Genomic DNA, 23,203 nt, shown 5'->3' with positions numbered 1-23,203 from the left:
CACCATGGTAATGCATAGCATTTAACCACCTGTGCCCAATGCTCATTCGGCATTAAATTTTGGATTACTGAGAGTGCAGACAGACAAGGGTGTCACAGGCAGAGTGTCCACGTCATAGCTCAAAATTATAGAATAATTGTCTTGCCAAAAAAAAAAAAAAATAAACGTTTTGAAAACCGGCTAGGTGGAATGGTTTTAAATGATCACGCATGCACATTTTCTCCTCTTTCCTCCCTTTTTGTCAATTGAGGTTATACTTTAATTTGTTTGACTGGTATAACGTGCTTTTAACGAACTGCTAGGGATAGGAGATTTTACTTCTTTATAAGCCTGATTCATTTTATCCGTAAAGTGTATAATATTTTGTGATGTCATGGGTATTGAAAATCACTTTGTTGTAAGCGTCAATTTATAAGAAGAGAAAAATTTAATTAAACCAAGCAAATGACAAAATCCCCAATATTTCATTTAAAAAAAAAAGAAAAAATGGAGGAAATTTGTGTTATCAAAATTATATATTTTTTGTTCAAATCTACATTTCTTGTTTAAAATAAATTATTTAAGGTAGTACACAATAGGTAAAAAATTTTCTTTAAAAAATGTCATTTTTTTCCCAAAACTTTGATATTTTTTGTTCTTGGATACAAAATCTCTTCTCATATATATGTAAGAAATTCAACTTAAATTTTGTGCCCACATACTTTGAAACTATGGTCTATCAGATCCTTGTAAGAAGATTGTGAAATCAGACATTCGACTCAAGCATGAGCCTTATGTCAAAATTATCAATTGATCTATTGCACATTTTGTAATGCATTTCTAAAAACAATTTTTTTGTTACTAAAATTCAGTAAGGTAAATTTATACTGGAAAAGAGTTAAAGCCAAGAACCAGCAAAATCGGCCCTGTGATTTTCACAAAATTTCATGCAATTCCGGTATTTAAGTACTTAATACAATCTCTTTGTACATACATTTTTCAGCTTTACAGGTAGATAAATATGACATTCTAATATAAGATCATTAAAAAATAAAGTAAACAACCAATTATCCAGAATAAAGTGTTAACATGGGAAAAACAATGCTATATAGATTTTTTTTCTTAAATGAAAGGTATTTGAAATATGGAAAAAAGTATAAGTATTGAGGAAATATATATTCTAAAGTATATTATCCGAAAGTTTGATTTAATTTGGACACAGGGCAGATTTTGATGACTCCTGCTTTGAGCAAAATATGATGTAAAAATATAACATACATACATGTAGCGTGCGAATTAAAATTTCATATATAAACATGCCACACATTAAGTTTTCTTTAGAGAAAATGTATTATTTAATTTTTACAAAAAATCAACAAAATGTTTCAAATCGATCCCAGAAAAAAGAATAAATAAGGAAAATTAAACCAGTGGTTTCAGATATTTTCGGCGTTTTAACAGGTCGGAGAGAATACTCGAAATCGGGTATTATCCGTAAAATCGCGTATTATACTCGATATTAGGGTATCGTTGAATCCGCGAAATCAGGTATAGGAGGTGTAATCACCTAATAAAACTTAAACGATAGGATGGTGCATGTTGCCGAGTTAACTGTAATTTAGATAACCATGTTTTCGAAAGGTATCACTAGCCAAGTAAGAATTTGTTCATCAAGTGTAATGCGCCCGGCACAACAAATACTTGTGGAGCTCAGTACATTTTATGATCTGCACACAAAAAGGCATTCGATTTGCTTTATATTTTTCCTTATGTTGAAAGTATATGCATCTTCCCAATGTTCCTTCCCAACACAACAGAATTGTAAAGTATCAGAATTCGGGAATTTATAATAATTCCACATCAACACGACAAACATGAACAATTTGTAAATAAATCAAATTATACGGAAACACATTTCACACACCAGATATGATGCCATGTATAAACAAGGGATTGTCTATCGTATCTAATTATGCGTCATTAATTACTCTCACATTCATCTTGTGCATAAAATCAAATTTATTTATGAATGTATAAATAATGTAATGATAAAAATGTCTAAAATTTCGGCGAAAAGAACCCTCTTTCTCTTTTTTTGAAAATCTTTTCTTTTTTATTTATCATTCAAACATATTTGCAGAATATGTCTTCAACATTTTAGCAGAGACAGTGATAGTTTCAGGAATACAGCTTATGAGAGAACATAACTGTTGATCGTTTAATTTCGCTAAGTCATCAATATTTTACCATTTATTGGCGTGTTCAAAGGGGGGGGGGGGGGCTAAAGGCTTCTTGACCACCTCTGCCAAAACAACCTCGACTGTGTTCTACATGTGTCCACGAAACCTCTCTTTGAATGTCATGGTCGGTTAAACTCGGTCATATATTTTTAATCGTAGGGAAGATTTATTCATCAAATAAAAATCATATAAATTGTAGGTAAACAAAAAGCAACCTGTTATTTTCTAACACAATATAAGACTACAAGTAACTAGAATTCATGTTTATTTTTTAAACACATTTTTTCATTATAGTATTAGGAAAAGTTATTGCCATGAGTAATACGTATCATAGATAAAATAACTAAAAGAAAACTGTGACATATTGTCTCAAACCAATCAGATAGTGCGGTGTATTAGCATATTATAATGAGGTATAAGATAGCGATATAAAAAAAAAATATAGAAGGTAAAGAGGTAAAATTTACCATGTCTATCAAATAGTATAATAAAGAAGGGAAGTGGCTACGAAAATTATGAAATTTTAATGTCCGATGAGGAATTATATTCCCAAAACGTAAGACAACAGTTTCCAAGGCAATTGAACACTCCATTATTTCAGTTTGTTCATTAACATGTTCATAAACGTAAAAAGTATAAGAAATGTGAAAACTTGACTATGTAATTCGTATTTCAATATGACTGTTCCTCGATCTACATTGAGAAATTCAATGTATTATAAGCTCATGAAAAGATGTACACATTTGACTTTTATTTATAACCCCCCCCCCCCCCCCCAAAAAAAAAAACAAAGAAAATCCTGCTCTCATGACTTCTCGCTCTCAATTTTCACACAAATGCATAAAATAAAGGTAAAATAGCATATCTTGTATCGATTTAAATGCAACCAAAAAAATAAGGTGTCTTAGAATAAAAAGTTCATTCAAAATTGACATAAAAAAGATGCTCACCTTCAATTAGCTATTTTCAAACTGTTTTCCCATGGGAATTTATTTAATTTTATTTTATTTTCGTCTTTATAATAACGTTGGTATTCTATAATGGCAAAGATATACAATTATGACTCGCTTATACTGTACTCTCTAACTGATAGGAGTAATTTATATTTCACGAGAAAGGGACGCCATACATTTTTCAGTAAAAATACATAACACGGCGTTAGTCGTTTAATTTCTTTAAAATTTCACGTTTTGTGAATAGTGCACAAATTAGAAAATTAAGTTTATGGAATACTTTAATGGGAAGTAAAGACAAACGAAGTGTAGTAATTTGTTTTTAGAAATTATATTGAAAAATAATAATGCCATTGTGTCCTCTTTGTTACCCCAGCAGTGTTTGTCATGTGATTTTAAACTTATTTGACAACCGTATGAATTAGGTTTAATCAAAATAAATCCACAAAAAACTGATGTACAAGTAACAGTTACTGGCATCATGCGCCGATGCTTTATTCTTTAGTTTTTATAGAAAGTGGCACGGAATACCCGATTTTGCGGATTCAACGATTCCCTTATATCGCGTATTATACACGATTTCACGGATAATATAGAAAGTGGCACGGAATACCCGATTTTGCGGATTCAACGATTCCCTTATATCGCGTATTATACACGATTTCACGGATAATACCCGATTTCGTACGAAAGCCCAGAAGGCTCATTCGAGATTCGAGTTTCCAAATACGAGATTCGAAATTCGAGATTCAAAATTCGAGTTTCGAGATTCAAAATTCGAGTTTCGAGATTCAAGATCCAAACGAACCAATCAAAAGCGGTTCAACATTTGATTATTTCCCTTTATTATGTTTTTACTATCAAGAAATAATTCAATATAATTATATCGAATGGGTCATTTCATTAAATTACAATGCAAGAAAAAGTGTTGTATATATTAGAGGGAAATTTAAATAATTAATGGATTTTTGATCTGCAATGAATATTTCAATTTATATTATAGATTCTTAAATATTAAATAGATTACATATATCAGGAGTATATAATTATATTTTTGTATTGATGACAAATAACCGGCCGCCAGGAGATGGTCGATTACATGATATGAAATTCGAAGTCGCTGTGCGTTTCTGCGGAGTTAAAACAATTTAAATAAAAAATATTTAACATTAATATAATAGTATATTAAAAAGACGGTCTTAAGGTTAAAGAAAAACGCACAATAAACATAAAATTAAAAATTCTTATGAAGAATGAGGTAAATAATTCATCCAATACTGACTTAGAAATTTAGATATGTTTGAAATGCGGAGAAAACTAGGGCTAATTGTAACGGGAACCGTTACAGATGTTCCCCAAACGCTCCCCAACTTCCTTTTGGTGCCTTATTCCCTGTAAGCTTCATTAAATAAGAGAAACGCGATACATTTAAGACTTAAAAAAAGTTTTACCAGAAGTATTCAATTTCAGCATTGCATGCATGCGCATTTGAATGCATGTGCGTAATGACCATATCATCTTGTCTACACTATTGATATATTTCAATATACTAAATATTACAGCATTTCATCCAAAAATATCTTTAATCTAGTGTATTTAGAATTTAACACATTTCACGTGCACGCACGTGCATGCCTGTGCATGATGACCATTCCCTGTTGTAGGAGTCTATAATATCTATCTATGTTCTGAATCCCATGCTGTTTGGTTGAAAACCAAGGGGATTATAGCCATTTAAAGTTTCAGCCAATCAGATTGCAGCGCACGTGCATGCGCGTGATTTGATGAAAAGTAATATATATGACATTGTAGGATATCCTAAAGCATGCCTATGTTTTAAATTTCAAAGCATTTCGTCAAAAAACAAAAAAGATATTGAGATTTTTGTTTCATCCAATCAGACCGAAGCGCATGTTCATGCACGTGCAAGCATGTTCATGATGACCATACCTTCTTCCAGGAGTCCATTATTTTTGTCTATGTTCTAAATCCCATGCTGTTTGGTTGAAAAACAAGGGAGTTATAGCCATTTAAAGTTTAAGCCAATCAGATTGCAGCGCACGTGCATGCGCGTGATTTGATGAAAATTCTTATATACCATATTGTAGGATATTCTAAAGCATGCCTAAGTTTTAAATTTCAAGGCATTTCGTCAAAAAACAGTGAAGATATTGAGATTTTTATTTCAGCCAATCAGAGCAAAGCGCACGTGCATGCGCGTGAGTTCTTGCTAATTTGACAGTGTCACCTTATCTACACTATTAATATATCTTTATATAATGAGTTTCAAATCATTTCAGTAAAAATTGTAAAAGTTATAGCTATATTTAGTATATCAGTCATTTCACTCATATCACGCGCACGCACGTGCATGCGTATGCGCGCAAAATGACCTTCGTTCCGCACACCTACACTACACACCTATTAACCTTAAAAAGGTTTTAGCTCAGTTGGGTGAACAGTTTCTGAGAACACTCGCGGACAAAAAAGTCCGGAGAAGAAATAAGAAGAAAAAAGAATAATAATAAGAAACAGAGTAAAAACAATATGTTCCCCAACTTCGTTTGGGGAACATAATAATAAGAAACAGAGTAAAAACAATATGTTCCCAAACTCCGTTTGGGGAACATAACTAGTGCTAATTGTAACGGAGACCGTTACAGATGTTCCCCAAACGCTCCCCAACTCCCTTTTGGTGCCATATTCCCTGTAAGCTTCATTAAAAAAGACAAACTGTGTGCATTTGCAAGATGATCATACCTTCTTGTAGGAGTCCGTAATATCTATCTATGTTTTAAATCCCATCCTGTTTGGATGAAAACCAAGGGAGTTATAGCCATTTAAAGTTTCAGCCAATCAGATTGCAGCACACGTGCAATCGCGTGATTTCATGAATTTTTATTCTGCCATATTGTAGGATATCCTAATGCATGACTATGCTTTAAATTTCAAACCATTTCTTCAAAAAACAAAGGAGATATACCCATTTCAAGTTTCAGCCAATCAGATTGCAGCGCACGTGCAATCGCGTGATTTTATGAAAATTTCTCTATATCATATTGTAGGATATTCTAATGCATGACTTTGTTTTAAATTTCAAAGCTTTTCGTCAAAAAACAAAGGAGATATAGCCATTTCAAGTTTCAGCCAATCAGATTGCAGCGCACGTGCATGCACGTGTTTTCATGTTTATTTCTATATATCATGTTGTAGGATATCGTAATGCATGGCTATGTTCAAAATTTCAAAGGATTTCGTCAAAAAACAAGAAAGATAATGTGACTTTAGTGTCAGCCAATCAGATTGCAGCGCACGTGCATGCGCGTGAGATCTTGCTATTTTGACCATGTCATCTTGTCTATATAAGTAATATATCCTTACATTATGAGTTTCAAAGCATTTCATCAAAAATTAAAAAAAGTTACGCTATATCAATTAAATCGGTCATTTCACTGTTGCACGTGCGCGCTCTTGCAAGCACGTGCCCGCAAAATGACCTTTGTTTGGCAAATCTACATAACATGTCTACTGACCCTAAAAAGATTTTACCTTAGTCCGATGTGTAGTTTACAAGATCACTCGCGGACAAAATTTTCCCAGGAAGAAAAATAATAATAATAATAAGAAACAGAGTAAAAACAATATGTTCCCCAACTTCGTTTGGGGAACATAATTAAGACATGTGTTGGGCGTAGTCTAAATCAAAGACCGCGTTATGTATATTACACAATTTTACTTTCTCTATTCAAACGGGATTTGTTGTACGTATTTATTTTAAAATGACGTGTACATATGTACACATATAAACATTTTGAAAAATATGGTTAAATGTAAATTCATTAAAAGACTTAGCAGGCTACAAAATATTACAAGAGTTGGCCCTTAGCAGACGAGGATAATGCACGTTTTACAATGTGCCAAGAATTTTCCCGCTACAACTCAAAGAGAAGAAATGAAGTGGCGGATCTAGAGGGAGTTTAGTTTTTTCCTCTGAGAGAGAGCAAGGATACCAACATATTTGCTGCATTTTTATTAAATTAAACTACACTGCATATCTAGTTGTAGATTACATTTAATTTTAGTTTTAAACTTTTAATGTAAATGCCATACAGGCCCACGGTTCAAAAGTTGTTGACGCAGAGTACCAGGGGTTAATACTGAACATGCATTATATAATTAAGAAAATCATGCAATGTAGAGCACAAGCTTTTAATATCACGAGGATATATATTAAAAGATAAATATAAGATATTTTAAAAACAGACCACCATAGTCTTTAGTTGCTTCATAAAAGGAACATTAATTGGTTTGCGGCCGATTTTTGACGCTTACGTCAATACATGTTTCTTGTCTTAATTTTTAGAAAAACACAGGTACGTGTGGACAAGACCCCCCCCCCCCCTTGATATTGAACCCCGGGGCTTATTTCTCTGTTATGTGTAGCCTTACAATACGAAAAAAATCGCTGGCGTAAAACCCCCAGAATAATCGCTCAACCAAAAAAACAAAACAAAACAAAAAAAAAAAAACACTATTTATTACCCCACTTTACAAGAAAGAAAGCTATTTACGGAAAAAAATGTGGGATTATTACGTGATGCAGAGTCAGTCCGATAGTATGGACTAAGACAGAAATCAGTGGCAGATTTAAGGGGGGGGGGGCGCACCCGGCGCGCGCCCCCTTAAGATTGTCCAAGTTAGCATAAAACATAGTTTGTCGAGAAAATGTTTTAAATGTCTACTCGGTAGACCTCATTTTTACCCTACAAAACCTCTAGAATTCAAGAGCTTCCGGGGCCTTCGCCCCCTGGGCCCCCATCAGGGCTTTGCCCAGGACCCACTGGGGGCCTCAAGGCGGCCCCCAGACCCCCTGCCTGAATCTGGCGCCCCCTAACTTCAATTCCTGGATCCGCCCCTGGAAATACATTGCATATGTAGAGACAGTGTGAATCGACATATAAAGTTAAAACCAAATAAATGCATTTAACACCAGTGGGGGTACAACGTAAACAGACTGGAGTGGCATATCCTTCTCTTATAATGTGTAGTGGGTATTTGGGCGGGGGGGGGGGTGTTGACAAGTTTAGTAGACAATTCAAAAATATATATACCCCTGATATATGAAATTTATTTAATAATTAAGAATCTATAATATAAATAAAAATATTTTTTGCTGATCAAAATTCCATTAATTATTTAAATTTCCCTCTAATATATACAACACTTTTTCTTGCATTGTAATTCAATCAAATGACCCATTTGATATAATTATATTGAACTATTTCTTGATAGTAAAAACATAATAAAGGGAAATAATCAAATGTTGAATCCGCTTTTGATTGGTTCGTTTAGATCTTGAATCTCGAAACTCGAATTTTGAATCTCGAATTTCGAATTTTGAATCTCGAATTTCGAATCTCGTATTTGGAAACTCGAATCTCGAATGAGCCTTCTGGGCTTTCGTAATTTCGAGCATTCTCTCCGTCCTGATTAAAAGTTTCAAAGCAAAAAAAAAAAAAAAAAATAAAAAAAAATAAATAAATAAATAAATAAAGATTCAGTAGATGACGTAAGATTTTTTTTTTACCTTTGACCCCTTGATATGACCTTTGTAGTTCATACATGCAACGAATGAAAACTCCTTATATACATGTCCAATTGCAAGTCATCTACTTTCAATTAGACTAAAGTTGCACTGCATTAAATAACAGACTGTTATACACGCGTATTTTGCTTTTAGACAGCATTAAGCCATTCTAAGATATATACTCCCAGTGACCAATACATGTATATAGGATGTCTTTGATTTTTATACAAAAATATGTAGAAAACATGCCACAAATAATTTTCACTCTCGAATATTGAATATCATCTACTGTTTAATTTATATTGATTATTTTTTGTTTTCTCTCCTGTAGTTTTTCAAAAATGAGTTAAAGTAGAATGTATGGGTGTTTTGTCCTACCTTAACATAATTAAGTACAATCATCTGCTAGGTCGAATTAGATATTGATTAATTGATTGAATGAATATTGTTTGACGTCCCTCTTGAAAATTTTTCACTCATATGGAAACGCCACCACTAGCCGGTGGAGAACTGCAAATTTTGTCCTATACTCGGCACTTTAAGGCCATTAAGCAGGAGGGAATCTTTTTCTTGCCAATACCTACTGCGACACGGGGCCTCGATTTATACGGTCTCTTCTGATGGACCGGTCTCCACGTTCCACATTGGGATTCAAACCCGCGAGGTAAGGATCGACTCCTTACTTCGCGACTCTAGAGCAGAAGCTCTAACCACTGCGCCACGCGGGCGACCTAATTAGATATTGTCTTTTTTCTTCAATATTGTTTTGAAAAAGAAGTAGGCATCATCAGATTGACGACAATAAATGTTTTTATTCTTTATTTTCACGGGGAAAAAATAATGACCTTGACCGGACCCTACTAAGAAAATTAAAATGTCAATTCAATCTAGGTTACTCTGTCTACTTGATTCAGTAAAAATTTCATTCATTTTAAAACCCAGGGAATATGAAAAGAATCATTTTTAAGGCAACAGAAAGGGCGTAATTTTACGGATAATGTTAACTATGTCATCACACAAAGCTACAAATTCTTTAAATCCATGTACCACACGATGAAAAGCTTTGATATTTTAAAACATGCCAGACAATTAAACTGCGGTAAATCTTGCTAAAAGATGATGTTTTGTCGTTTCTGAAGTCCGACATAGCACGGAATAAAAAAGTAAGTAATCGCTGTGATTATATATAAGCGACGTTATTTGTTTGCTCTGCTCTTATTTTGTATATTTGTTTAATGAACGTTGAGATTGAATACTGTTCGTTATTTCCATATCCTTCTTCGTTAAACAGGTAGTAGTTTGTATGTATTGAAAGACAGATCAAGGAATTTTTTTACAATGAAAAATGTAAATAATATTGAAGTAAAATAAATATTTACGGATATTTGTGACGGCTAGATCTTAGATGTAATGTCTTTTTGTGATTTAAAAAAAAAATATTTTTGGCACATTTCCTATTTACGCTTAAACTGACTCTTGAAATCGTTTATTTGCCTGCAGCAATATTGAGGGTCTTGACGTCTTCTAGTGCAAACTGAGGCCCCGTGTCAGCGGCAGGCGTTGGCACGATAAAGATCCCTCACTGCTCATTGGCCCTGAGTGCCGAGTAAAGGTCAAAATTTGAAGCCCCTCACCGGCATACGGTGACGTCTCCATATGAGTGAAAAACTCTCGAGAGGGACGTTAAACAGTATACAATCAATCTATCTTCTAGTGCAAGACCAAACGCAGAAAAGATAATAAAATATGAAAGTACTGAAAAACAGATTTCAATTTATACACGCTGAAAATGCATCAGGATTGGTGTTCCAAGATAGACTGACATTTGCAGTACGAAATGCTGAAAACTCTTTTGGAGGATCTCTTTCGATTATTTTAAAGAAAATATAATAAAAGTTTCAATTTCATTAATCATTTATTAGTATTCTTGAAGCGCTGGAAAATTTTATATTGATTTGATTATCAGAATATTTTACAGTATCACTATCTGTGGATGTATAAAATATACTTATATCTGACTGTTATAATCCACAACAGTCCAACGTTCCGTGGAATCTAGGTTTTTTGAAAATTTAAAAGATGCTTTTAAAAAGGGGGGCTTTTCTTCACTTGGTTTTCAAATACAGGGAAGAGACACTCAGTGTCAATTATGTTATCATCTTTCCCGTGTTTTATCTCTGCAGATTTTGTATCATACGACGTTATGTTTATGTGAGATAAGATAATATCATTTCATATTTATGGAGATATCTCGAGATGAGACGTAAGTAAGATTATATTTTTTCATTCAATGTAGCTAGTGAATGAAAAGAGTCTTAAAGTTAGTAACTCTTGATGCTTGTTTGACGACAAACAGTATAAAGCTCCCACATAATGCTTAATTACATCTTTGGATTTAATGATTTATTCTCTTTCTAAAGGATCTTATACACAGAAAACTGGTTTGGCTTTTATTATATATATTCTATTATTTCCTTTGTCAGTGCAAGGCTGCACGCCCAGTCATAGTTCTGTTTAAGAAATGACTCTTTTTTGGAATTCGATCGTCCAACCACCTGTAAGACTAAGGACGTTAAAGGCGAAATAAGAAATCGGGGCGCATACATAGTTGTAGATCTGTAACTCGGTGTTGTTCGGCGAACAAAGGGCAGCAGTCCATTGAAAATATAAACAAATTTCTTGCACAAAAATTAGTTGTTTCTCGATTATTATCTCAATATATATTTCAACTGCCATCTATTTTTTGTTCTAATAATGTCTTCCTAATTTGTCATTTTACATTCCACATCAAAATATTTCCTATGGCTACTTTGATAGGCCCTCTAAGCTGTGAATGAAGGTCGTCCAGAATTTCGTGTATTTATACCAAATTTTGGGGTTGAAAGAGAATGCGCCATAGGAACGCGCTACTTGAAGATTTTTTGCTAGAAGCCTATGCATTAAGCAAGAGGTAGAAATTCGTTTAAAAATATTTTAATTAAGATTACTAATATTTTCAATTTAATGAAGTTCATCATCCTGACATGCCAATTAAATATGAATATATATACTGAAAAATAAATTTTGATTGTTTTGTGGTTTTATTTTCGAATTCTCTTCCACTATGAAATGTAAACTACCATATCACTCCCGCAGATATTCATTCCTCAAACCTCGAAATTTTGATCCGAGGAAAAAAAATTAACAATATTCAAAAGATAACACTATATATCAGATTTCTTATTATCCTTGATAAAAAAAAAACATTTTGAATAGGTAATATTACCTTTTCAATTTTTTGTGAAAAAAGTAACTGAACTATAAAGTTTTGAAGTCTCATTTTCATTCACTTTAGTTTCAAAACTTAACCTTGGTCATAAAATTTGATCAATTAGAACAAGGGCTTCTATATTTCACCAATGTATATCTTGTAACAAGACCCTATTTTTGGGTACCGACACTTTTGACCATGCATTTGAGAGAATTCAACCCTTGCCATAAGATGCCATACGGGGGCATCAGTGTTTCACAAACACATCTTGTTTTATTATGTAAACCATAGAAGAAATAAAAAAAAAACGGAATAAAACTGTTCCTTTCAGAAAATTATTATTAGTGAATCGGAGCCCGACAATGTTTTAATGAAAAAAAAACTTATCCCTTTATATATTCCATTTTTATTTTGTAAAATTTTGCAAAAATTTAGATGGTTTTTACATTATGAAGTTGACAAAAACTTAATTGTAAAACCTTCAAAATTTGAAGGTTCAAAGATATGAATATGCTGAGAAATTGAGATTAGAATCTACTTATACAGAATCGAAATTGTTCGAAAAAGGGACGTTTTCAAGCGAGGTGGATCAATTAGAGACCAGTAAAAAAAAAACGTGTAGACATCCGAAAAACACCAATATAAAACTATAAATTCTTTAAAATGTCGGGAAAACATGGTTTAGTAAGTCCTTTTGGTAATATTTAAGTGATTATGAAGAATTTCAGAAGGAAGCTAGGTGCAGTTTACCGGATGATATGCGTGAAGAAAGACCACTAATCCGAGATTATAGTGCTGTAAGGAATTTTATATGTCCTTACATAATGTCGTTATTTCGCAGACAGAGGTTTGCTAATTTGCAGGACCGCAGTCCGAAATTCTTAAATATTATTTCACTTAATATGAAATCTGAACAGTTTGTGCACATTTTCGATTACAGGCAAAGATGAAATAAGAAATGTACATGTTTTGGGTTAAACAATGACTATTTTGAGAAAAGTTATATGGTTTTAGTTATTGACGTCAACTATCATCAAGGATTTTCGTTCAAGTGCTCCTGGTATAAGTGTGTATCTTCTCTTGTATCTGAGAAAAAGCATAATTATTTTGCTTCGTTTTTGTTCATTTTTTCATAGATTTTATCCCTGTTTGTCAGTAATTATCAAGCTGTCCACACTCTTTACAAACATACCTTGTACAGTTTTAACAAGAAAATTTATACATAGAGATGCAAAAGACGAAAAACGTCCTTCAATACTTGTGTAAAGCTGTCATAACGACACATTTCCATAGGGGTCGGAATCGGGGATGAAAGGGGGGGGGGGGGCTAGAGGTGGCTTAGCCGCCAACTTTTTTTGAAACATAGACATACCGTATATACTCGCCTATAAGTCAGTCCGCCTATAAGTTGGTTGTATTTTTTAGGTTATTTTGGAAGGATTTGCCATTGACCCGCTTTTAAGTCGGTACAACTTTTTGCCAGAATCGTTTGACATTTTAAATCAATCCACTGATGTTTTAAGCTGTTTTCTACTAATATTTTTCTAAATAATGCCGATATTTGATTTTAAATAATTAAACATATGAGTAATATACATTAAAAATAAAACTATTTAATTAAGTAAATACTTGAACTTTATATATAATCTTCGAATGTATAAATGATTATTCATTAAACAATGTTATTCATTAATCGTTGGAAATACTACGAAGGATAGTATTTACGAAATGCTATGTTTCACCTTCCAGAAAAGTACCAATATCTTTATGACTCGCCTATAAGTCAGACATAGACTTTGGGACCAAAATTTGACTTCCAAAAAATCGACTTATAGGCGAGTATATACGGTAATATAGGCATTGAAAACTGAGGACTACCTTTTTTGTTGGTTTAGCCCCTCCCCCACTTCCTTTGCCCCCTCCCACTTCCAATTTGCTTCCGATGCCTATGATTTAAGAAGTGTTGGTATGAACGGACGCATTATCTGACTTCATTACGAGTAGTTAAAAATGCAAATACTAGGTAAATATCGAAATTCACATAAATGATATTTTTTTTTTTATTAAAAAGGACTTAAAATTGGTTAATTCTCATTCAGATATACATTTTCAAATCAAATGAAAGTTCATTATTATTGTCTTCACAGATGAGAGAATAGTAAAATAATGAAAAAAGCTCAAAAAGCATTACAGGGACCACAAGTAAGTACTTAAGTATTTAATACTCATGTTACTTTATACATTTTTTTATGCAACAAGTGGTTTTAGAAAAAAAATGTACAGGGTTTCAAATTATTTGATTGATAATTCACTAAAATGATTTTTTTGGGAAAACGTTCCAAATGAATACGTTTCCAACCAATTTAAAAGATACCCATTGATCGAAAAACATGTTTGATGTTTATTATAGAATATGAATAAACTGCCAAAAAGAAATGTTTCGTTTTGTAAATGGATTATATTGAAGGTATGTATGATCGCATCCTTAAATTGATATCCATCTCTATCTATTTAAAAGATATAAATTGGATGCCATTGGGCTTCTATCGGTTTTGGCATGCATGCAGAATGCCTTAAGACACCTTGCCTATAGAACAATTTGCCTCTCTGAGTTATGTCTCATCAATCATTGGCAAAACTCGCTTAAAATCTGTCGATAATATTGATTTTATTTATTCATTTTGAACGTATCCAAGATCTATTCTTGTTTCATACATTTTTATTCTTCTAGAGTAAAAATGTATTTCATGTTCGGTAAACATTATGTTATGTTAATAGCCATTCTCTGTAACCACTTAAACTTCGTTGCCACGCATGGTCACCGATTTTGATGAAACTTCACCCATGCTTAGTACTTGACACCAGAAACAAATATCAAACAAAATTTCGTTGCTATGCGTCTCGGTTGCTATGGCAACAGCCGGAAAAGTTTGAAAAATCGAGATTTTCAGCCACTTTAAATCTTGACTGTGGCTTAATAAAAACTAGAAAAAGCAAACAAACCATTCTCACAAAAACATGACACCTTGATGTTACTTATACTGTAAAGAAACTGTTTAGAATATATCTTTAAGTAAGTGGTAACCAAGGGTACATTTGGAATACATTTAAAATGCTGAAATATGCTGAAAAACACTCCGTATTCATTAATTGTAGGTGTTACATGCTCAAACTCAATCAACGACTTAAGAAAAACAATGAAAATGTTTGACCTTAAGTATATAAATATAAGCAATATTATTCTATAAATAACTTTTATGGTTGCCATGGTAACACAGTGTAACCATGCAAAACCAGTAACTAAGATTGGGTTAATGCTACTGTCTTGAGGAAAAACATGAAAATTCAAGACTGGCAAATATGCACCCTTAGGACCTTGCAACACCAAAACCATAAGAAAAATTGGGTATAATTGCTACTTTGCAGTGTTACCATGGAAACAACGTACCAGTGCTTGAAAGTGAATTATTTTTCACTGCATTAAGAATTAAATTGCCATTTAATCAAGAAACAAAGTAATGGACTCAGCTTGAATAGCACTTATTTGTTAGAAATGAAGTTGAATATCATATATTGATAAAATTTGATGATTAAAACAACGCTGTTGCTATGGTTACCAAGAAGGGAAAATGTTCGATTTTGTGAACTTTATATCAATATTAAACCCTGTGTGCCAACTTCTTGCATCCACTTAGAGATTGGATGATAGTCAAAATTACAAGTCAAGTTATCTGTTAATAAATATCAATCATAAAAGTTTTGGGAATCTACATTTAAGGGTACGTATCCAAGGAAAGAAAATATTTTTCAGGTTTTTAAGCATATATTTTCTGCTTATTTCCATAGCAACGCTCTATTTAAAGAATCTAATCTAAATTTTTTCAAATGGGAAAACTTGGAGCACACCAACATCTTATAATATTGATCATTAGTTATGAGGAAATGTGCTTTTTTTAAAAGATAGGATCAGATTTAAACATACAGAGTGTTACTTTGAAGGCTCTCTGTGGTATAAAAACCTTGGCAACCATTGCCAACCAAAGTAAAATATCATATTTTGTTCTTGGTATATGTTTCAAGGCTCTTTTTTCTATTATTTGGTCGCATTTCATCCTATAATTGCTTTTTATTTTTACGTATATGACTTTATAAAATTCAATGAATATTTTTTTTACTTTTGAATACTTTGTTACCATAGTAACGTATGTAATAGTTGATTTACCAAACATGTTTATCATGCATCTGAGACATCTGACCTTCAACTTTTGGAAACAGTCATTGCCAATTGTTTGCTTTGCCGCAAATGTTAACTATGGGGCTCTAAACATGTTAAAAAATGCCATTTTTCGACCTTTAAGACATGTTGCCATAGTAACTATAAAACATAGAAACCAATTTTTGCCTGATTTCAGTTTAGGGTATCAATGACTTTTATCATAGAGAGTTTGGAGAAATTCTGAGACTATGCGTGCCACAGCTCCTATATAAAATTTCAAATCATTACAGAGAATGGCTCTTAACATGCTCATGGCTACATATTTCAGTTAAAGAATTGATATGGTAATGGTTTTAACATGTCAAAGAATGCATGCCAAAAATAATAATTCTCTGATATAAGTTCAGCACTAAATTAATTATGTAGAATAATTTTAGTTATTACCAAACCTGCTATATAATTTTAAATAAGGCATTATAAATTTTTTCCTGATTCTGACATTGCAACGTTTTTACATGTACATATTATGAAATATCAAAGTTTTTATCAGGTTGTAGAATGAACTGTTATGACGTGATAATTAATTATATGTCTTTTACAGCTATAATATTGGATTATATAAAAATTGAAGCATTTTCATGGTAAACTTAAATTCAAGTTGAAATTATTATTTGAAAAGTAATCAAAATACCCATAAAATATAAACAATATATATTTAAATTCAATTCAATATCATTTCAAAGAAGAGATCAAAAACGCTTTTCCTGATGGTAATATGGGAAAAATGTAAGCCAATTACAGTCATTATATAGACAATTACATTAAGCGTACCACTTAAAGTGTTATATTCAAACCTAGAGTGTACAAGTTATCATAATACAATTATGGACTCTTTTGGTGTTGAATATGGTTTGTTATTCACCAGAAAAATATCAATATTGACCGAGACGAAATTGATATATTTTGAAACTTAGAGAACCTTTCTTGAAAAATAAATAATCTGTAATCACCCACTCAGCATACGAACTATCAACACATGATCATAAATTTAAAAAAAAAATAGACAAAGGGGTTTTAATTAAACTTATCCTTTTTGTTTGCCTTAGATTTTATCGTTTATCGCAGGGATTGTCACCCTGTTATTCCTGATAATTACTGGATTAATAATTCATGATGAACTTTTAGGTATGTATGATGTATGATCATCTGAGTAGCATCTTTAAAACAGTTTAATGCTTTTCATGTAAAAAGTTAAGTCATGGAAACAGGAATTTCATGGCAATAATGAAATTGCTGAGAGATATTTATTTTAACAAATACCGTTCCCTTTCAATTTCTAAAGACAAAGTTTTTTTATATTTAAAAAATACATTTTAAAAAGTGAATTCAACTTGCAATTAAACATTCATTCAATCATATATCTACTTTTCATGGTATTCTTGTCGTTCTATTCAGCAAAATCAATCAGTTCCTTCTTTCTTTAAATCTTTTACAGGTCCTGCGAAACTAAGTATAGAAATGGATGAAATTTGCCCGATAATGGAAGGTGATAATATAAAAATTAAAGGTTACATAACTTCTTGGAGATTTCCACCTTGCTTAGAATGGATTAAATATACAAATGAATCAGGCGAGAAACTTAACTTGAATTCTGAGAAATACAGTGGGACGTCAAAAAATGGCAATACATTTGACTTATTGATCAATGCTGCTACAGCTGAGGACTCGGGTACTTATCAGCTCATCAGTTATGAATCTGCTACTTGTGAACAAAACATTAGTCAAAGTAATTATGTCCGTATAGAAGTTAAAGGTATGGATTGTTAGATAATTTTATTAATTTTGAATATTTAGTACAACTAAATAATGCTTGAATTGATTTTTATATTACAAGGTGTTATATATGGAAATAACATACATAAATCAAACTCAAAATGTCTAAGTAATGAAGCAATTCTAATCAAGCACAGGGAAACGCAGACTAGTAAAAATCACGAGAGGCTATATCAGCTGCTATCTAAGAAATAACACAAATTTTAGATTTTTTTATCTATATGAGTAGTTAAGTTTGATATGAAAAACCTGGACTAAGAACACATAAAGGAGTACCTCCAACAAAAAAAAATGAAATATAATAAATGTTGAGTTACTAATTAAAGTGATAACTATGACACTATAGTGATTACTTTGGAATCTTTGATTTACAATAGTGATCACTTTGAATACTTTGATTTTCTATAGTGATTATTTTGGTAATTTGATTTAAAAGCAAAGTAAGTTAACTATAGCATGTGTATAGATAATTATACTTTTTTGTTAGGGATTATACAATATTGTTGAATTCGATAAATCAACACTAATTCCATAATCACTCCGTTTTTAAGAAGAAGGGTTAATTAATTAATCTAAGCAAGAAGCCACATCGCTCACCTGAGCACATGGGGAAATAAAACCCAAATCGGCTCAGTATTGAAAAATTTACTTGTTGGGGAGGGGAATTTGAATTTTTTATTGTCACTTTATCAATAATGCATAAGTTTATAATTTTGCCATGTTTGAGAAAAAACAAAAATAAATATTTTCCTATGTATTTATATGTAAAATTTTGATTGCCCATTATGGCCCAAATTTAGCCTTAGGAATCATGATATAAACAGACTTGAATATTGACTCTAACTGAGGATGTGGCCATATTAATATAACAAAATATAGCTTTACTGGTCTTGAGAAGAAAATTTTTAAACTATTTTTCCTATATGTTTCTATGAAAAACTTTGATCAGATATTACGTCCCCTACCGCTGGGAGTCATGATTTAAACATACTTAATCTTCACTACATGAGGATGGTTCCACATGATTTTCGTCTTTCCTGGCCTAGTGGTTCTAGACAAAAAGACTTTTTAAAGATGCCGTTAATTTTTCATTAATTCATTATTATCTCCCCTTTGAAGAAAACTTGGTCCTTCATTTGAACAAACCTGAATTCTCTTTGCCCAAGGATACTTTGTGGCAGGTTTGGTTGAAATTGGCCCAGTGGTTATTGAGAAGATACGAAAATGTGAAAATTTTCCGACGCCAACAACGACAACGACAGACAACGGACCTTTCATCAGACAAGCTCACTTGAGCCTTCGGATTAGGTGAAATAAAAATAAATAGTCTGTTCCGTTGATGTTTATGTATAATATCATATCTTTGTTTTATATCATTATGATTTTAGATCATGTATCAGTAACATTTATAAACATTCCGAAGGATACTCTCGCAAGGGGCGAGACAGCAGTATTCGAGGCGACTATTTCATCTACAGAAGCTGCAGTTAGTAACTGGGTCAAAGTTCTCCCTAACGGAAAACATGAGAAAATGGATCTTCAGTCATTAAACAACAAAGGGAGTTACATTAAGTGGTCACAAGCCAGACTTGTGTTAAGAGACGTCGGAGCAAGAGATAGTGGTAAATACAAATTAATCAGCTGTATTTCACCTAATTGTGATAAAGCCTGTGCAGAGACTGAGGCGGCAATAAAAGTGCTCGGTAAGAATTCATTTGTTTTAATACTGTAACTAGAATGAAACATCTGTAACTTTCATTGACCTTTTCTAATCTGATTTTATTAATGTTTTTCTAGACTGTGCAGTTGGATTTCATGGGTACGAATGCAACATGAGGTGCCCTGAACATTGTCTAAATAATGATTGCGACCCTATCATTGGTCACTGTAAAAAATGTTTGTCAGGATACAAAGGCGAAAAATGTGAAAATTGTACGTTATCTAAAAATTTAGCAAGAATAAGCGTAATTTTGATTTGTATTCTATTGAAAGTGAATACAATTTCACTTTTCAGAGAGATTTGACATTTTTGACCAATCTTTTTTGTGCTAAAGACAGTATCTTTTTTAACAGTATGTACAGATGGTAAATTTGGAAAAGATTGCTCTCAAAGATGCAGTGAAAAATGTAAAGATAGAAAATGCCACCATATCACAGGAGATTGCATGGATTGTCCACCTGGATTGTTTGGAACCAGCTGTTTAGATAACTGTCCTGAATTTTGTCTTGATAACAAATGTTCCTTTAAGGATGGGCTGTGTACACAATGCAAACCTGGTCATTGGGGAGAGACCTGCGATAAAGGTAAATTATTAAATATATGGCGTTTCATCACTGTACCAAGTACATATTATATCACAATACTTAAACATCTTTTCAGTTACGTAGCTAGGTTAAGGACTGTCAAATGTTTATCAGTCTATGCAGAGTTTCGGGAAATCGATTATGACGTCACGCTGAATTTGCACAAATGAATTTTGGCGAATAAATAATAATCTTCTTTTGCAAACACTTTTACGTCCTGTGATTTCTCCTAAATAGAAATCAATGTTTAACTTATATTGTCATGATAACGGTGATTGAATGTAAAATTAAAACCAAATTTATCCCGTTGTACTGACAGATATGACGTTATATTTACATTTGCAATTGTTTTCCTTTATATAACACTACTGAAAGAATGCGTATCTATAACTGTATAAATACAGGTATGGGGTCAATAGGTCATAGATGTGCGTATGGATAAACGTTTGACGTAATTTCTCAGTGACGTCATAAAGGGCCTACGCGCGTTCAGTGGATTACATACGAGGGTTGTCCCGTAAAATCGTGGACAAAGCGTTTTTCTCGAAAAGTAATGGGCGAAATTAGCTGAAAATTTCAGTAATTGTTTATTTATCATTTTTAAGTACATGATAAATTTTTTGATAAAATATAGGCAAAAATAAAGATTTCATTATGCTTGAATGTGCACGGGGTAGTGTCCTACGGCGCACGGTCAAAAAACAAAGTTTTTATCAAAGAATACACAAGTTTTAATTCAAAATAAAAGTTTTGAATACATAAGATTTGGATTTAAAGTATCCTCATTCAATTCCACAATCAATTTTGTAGTCTTTGTAAAAGTTTTAAGGCATTTGGTTACTTTTTGGCAGTTTCTCGAGCATTCGAAATGGGAAAGTGGTAAATACAACACACGAAAAATGGCGACGTTTTATGACGTTACGGCACACCGGAGAGCAGTTTAGCTTTAATTCGATGTTGTACTGACACCTTTAGAGACTTGAAATGACCATAGAAGAAAAAAGATTATAAAAATATCTCCATATCTTATGTATACAAATAAAATAGGAGTTTTCTTAGCGAAGTCTTTTTGATCGAGTCCCTGGGGAGCACAAAACATACGGACAAACTCCTAATTTAATAGCAAAAGACGCTGTCACAAGAGACCGCCGATATGAGAATTTCTATTAGTTGAATAATGATGAGAATATTGTCCGTAACTTACTAATAAATCTTCAGAAGACCGCATGAGGGTGCCAATTGGTTCTTCGACTGTTATGGAGACTAAAGAATGAGTTTCAATGAAATTCCTTAATTTAAGTCGGACTCATCCAACTTCATTTTCAGCAAGGATAAAACGTGACGCTGTTTTAGACACTTTGACGTTATAATCCATGCGCCGTAAGATGATACAATACATGGCATAAAATCTCATAATTTGTTTATCTATGCATATATTTATCTGAAATTTGCTGTGTATATTACTAAAATATGTACTTAATGATATTGAAAATTTCAGAACGCAGTGATGTTTATTTTTTACACTAAACAACTTGTCCACGATTTTACGGGACAACCCTCGTACATGCCGTTGGGTTTGAAACATAATGCATTTCACACGTTAAAAGTAACAACCAGGCAAATATAAAGTATGAATAAGTCACAAATGTAAATATAGGTAATAAGGTATCATTTTAAAACATCTATCGGGCTATAAATACGGGTTGGTACGAGATTAAATTCATCATAAAGCCCTTCGGGCTTTATGGAATTTAATCTCGTGACCAACCCGTATTTATATCCCGATAGATGTTTAAAAATGATACCTTATTTCTTAAATAGATTTGTTAAACACGCAGTTTCTCTGCACTTGAGACTCAGATCAAGCAATATAATTACAACGTGTAACTAGGAAATTTAAAAGTAAATAAGCGTGATCTGACTAAACCTGAATCACATTTTTGAATGTTATAATCAGTATTTCAGAGTCTTATTAAATTGATAACGAATAGGTCTCTTATAAAACTGCAGTCATGCACTTTTATACACAAACGTATTTTAATCACAGGCATAACCTCTCAAAAATCTCCAAAATTCAACGATATCTGCTTGACTTTAAGGATGCACCAATTGTTTCCAAAGGGCAAAATTTAATTTGCTTGTAATTCTTTCATTAACAAAGATTACGTATTAAAAGTAAATATCATTTGAGAGCTTCTTAAATTTAATATTTAATGATCTTCATTCAAATTATCATTTTTATCTTATTAAAAAATTATTCATATATAAATATAATTTTAACATCATCAGAAGAAACCATGTCCTTGTACAAGATATCAGATTGCATCGGTAAGTTGAAATATTATGTGGATATACCAAGAGAAATTGAAAATATCTTATTTTGTTTTTCTATAAATTTAAAAAAAAACATCAAGAGATTCAAATCATACCTTGTTAAGTTTTCAAGATAAAGGGGGAAAGTGTACTACCAGAAAATAAAAATACAGTTGAAATTTGCTGTAGTGCAGGGCTGTCAAAATTTCGGAGCGTTACAAAGATCTGGTTTTGATCCAATTGAAGGAGTGCAACATCATAATCAAAAATCAAAAGGCACGCTCACATTGTTGAGCAGAAGCTGTAACTTTGGCTCTCTCATTAACAGTAACTAATAAAAAGTATAATACATGGTTTTTATACTAAAAATGACGTCTGCAGTCAAGATATACAGTTAAAAACATGTAGATATATCTAACGATTCATTATATTTTTACAGATAGAGTCTCACATAACTTGTGTTACTCAATTTCTTTGCACATATCTTTGAAGGTATGAGACTATATCTTTCAAAAACAAATGATTCAT

General features: G+C 32.3%; 2 protein-coding genes across 2 annotated transcripts in view; both read left to right on the top strand.

Annotated features, from left to right (window-relative positions):
• LOC134273969 (uncharacterized) overlaps nt 1-23,203 on the top strand; it is a 120,235-nt gene that overhangs the window by 17,308 nt on the left and 79,724 nt on the right. The gene's annotated exons all lie outside the window — the stretch shown is intronic.
• The window catches only part of LOC134273971 (multiple epidermal growth factor-like domains protein 10), a 55,862-nt gene continuing 47,084 nt past the window's right edge, over nt 14,426-23,203 (top strand). The window contains exons 1-6 of the mRNA XM_062756198.1: nt 14,426-14,476; nt 17,332-17,410; nt 17,721-18,038; nt 19,447-19,761; nt 19,856-19,990; nt 20,132-20,362. Coding sequence (XP_062612182.1) covers nt 17,744-18,038; nt 19,447-19,761; nt 19,856-19,990; nt 20,132-20,362 — 976 coding nt within the window. The 5' untranslated portion in view covers nt 14,426-14,476; nt 17,332-17,410; nt 17,721-17,743. The remainder of the gene's footprint in view (nt 14,477-17,331; nt 17,411-17,720; nt 18,039-19,446; nt 19,762-19,855; nt 19,991-20,131; nt 20,363-23,203) is intronic.

This window comes from Saccostrea cucullata, unplaced genomic scaffold (assembly GCF_032062105.1).
Source record: "Saccostrea cucullata isolate Sc308-1 unplaced genomic scaffold, CSIRO_AGI_Scuc_v1 ctg202, whole genome shotgun sequence".
NCBI lineage: Eukaryota > Metazoa > Mollusca > Bivalvia > Ostreida > Ostreidae > Saccostrea > Saccostrea cuccullata.
This window is presented reverse-complemented; position numbering and strand designations above follow the sequence as displayed.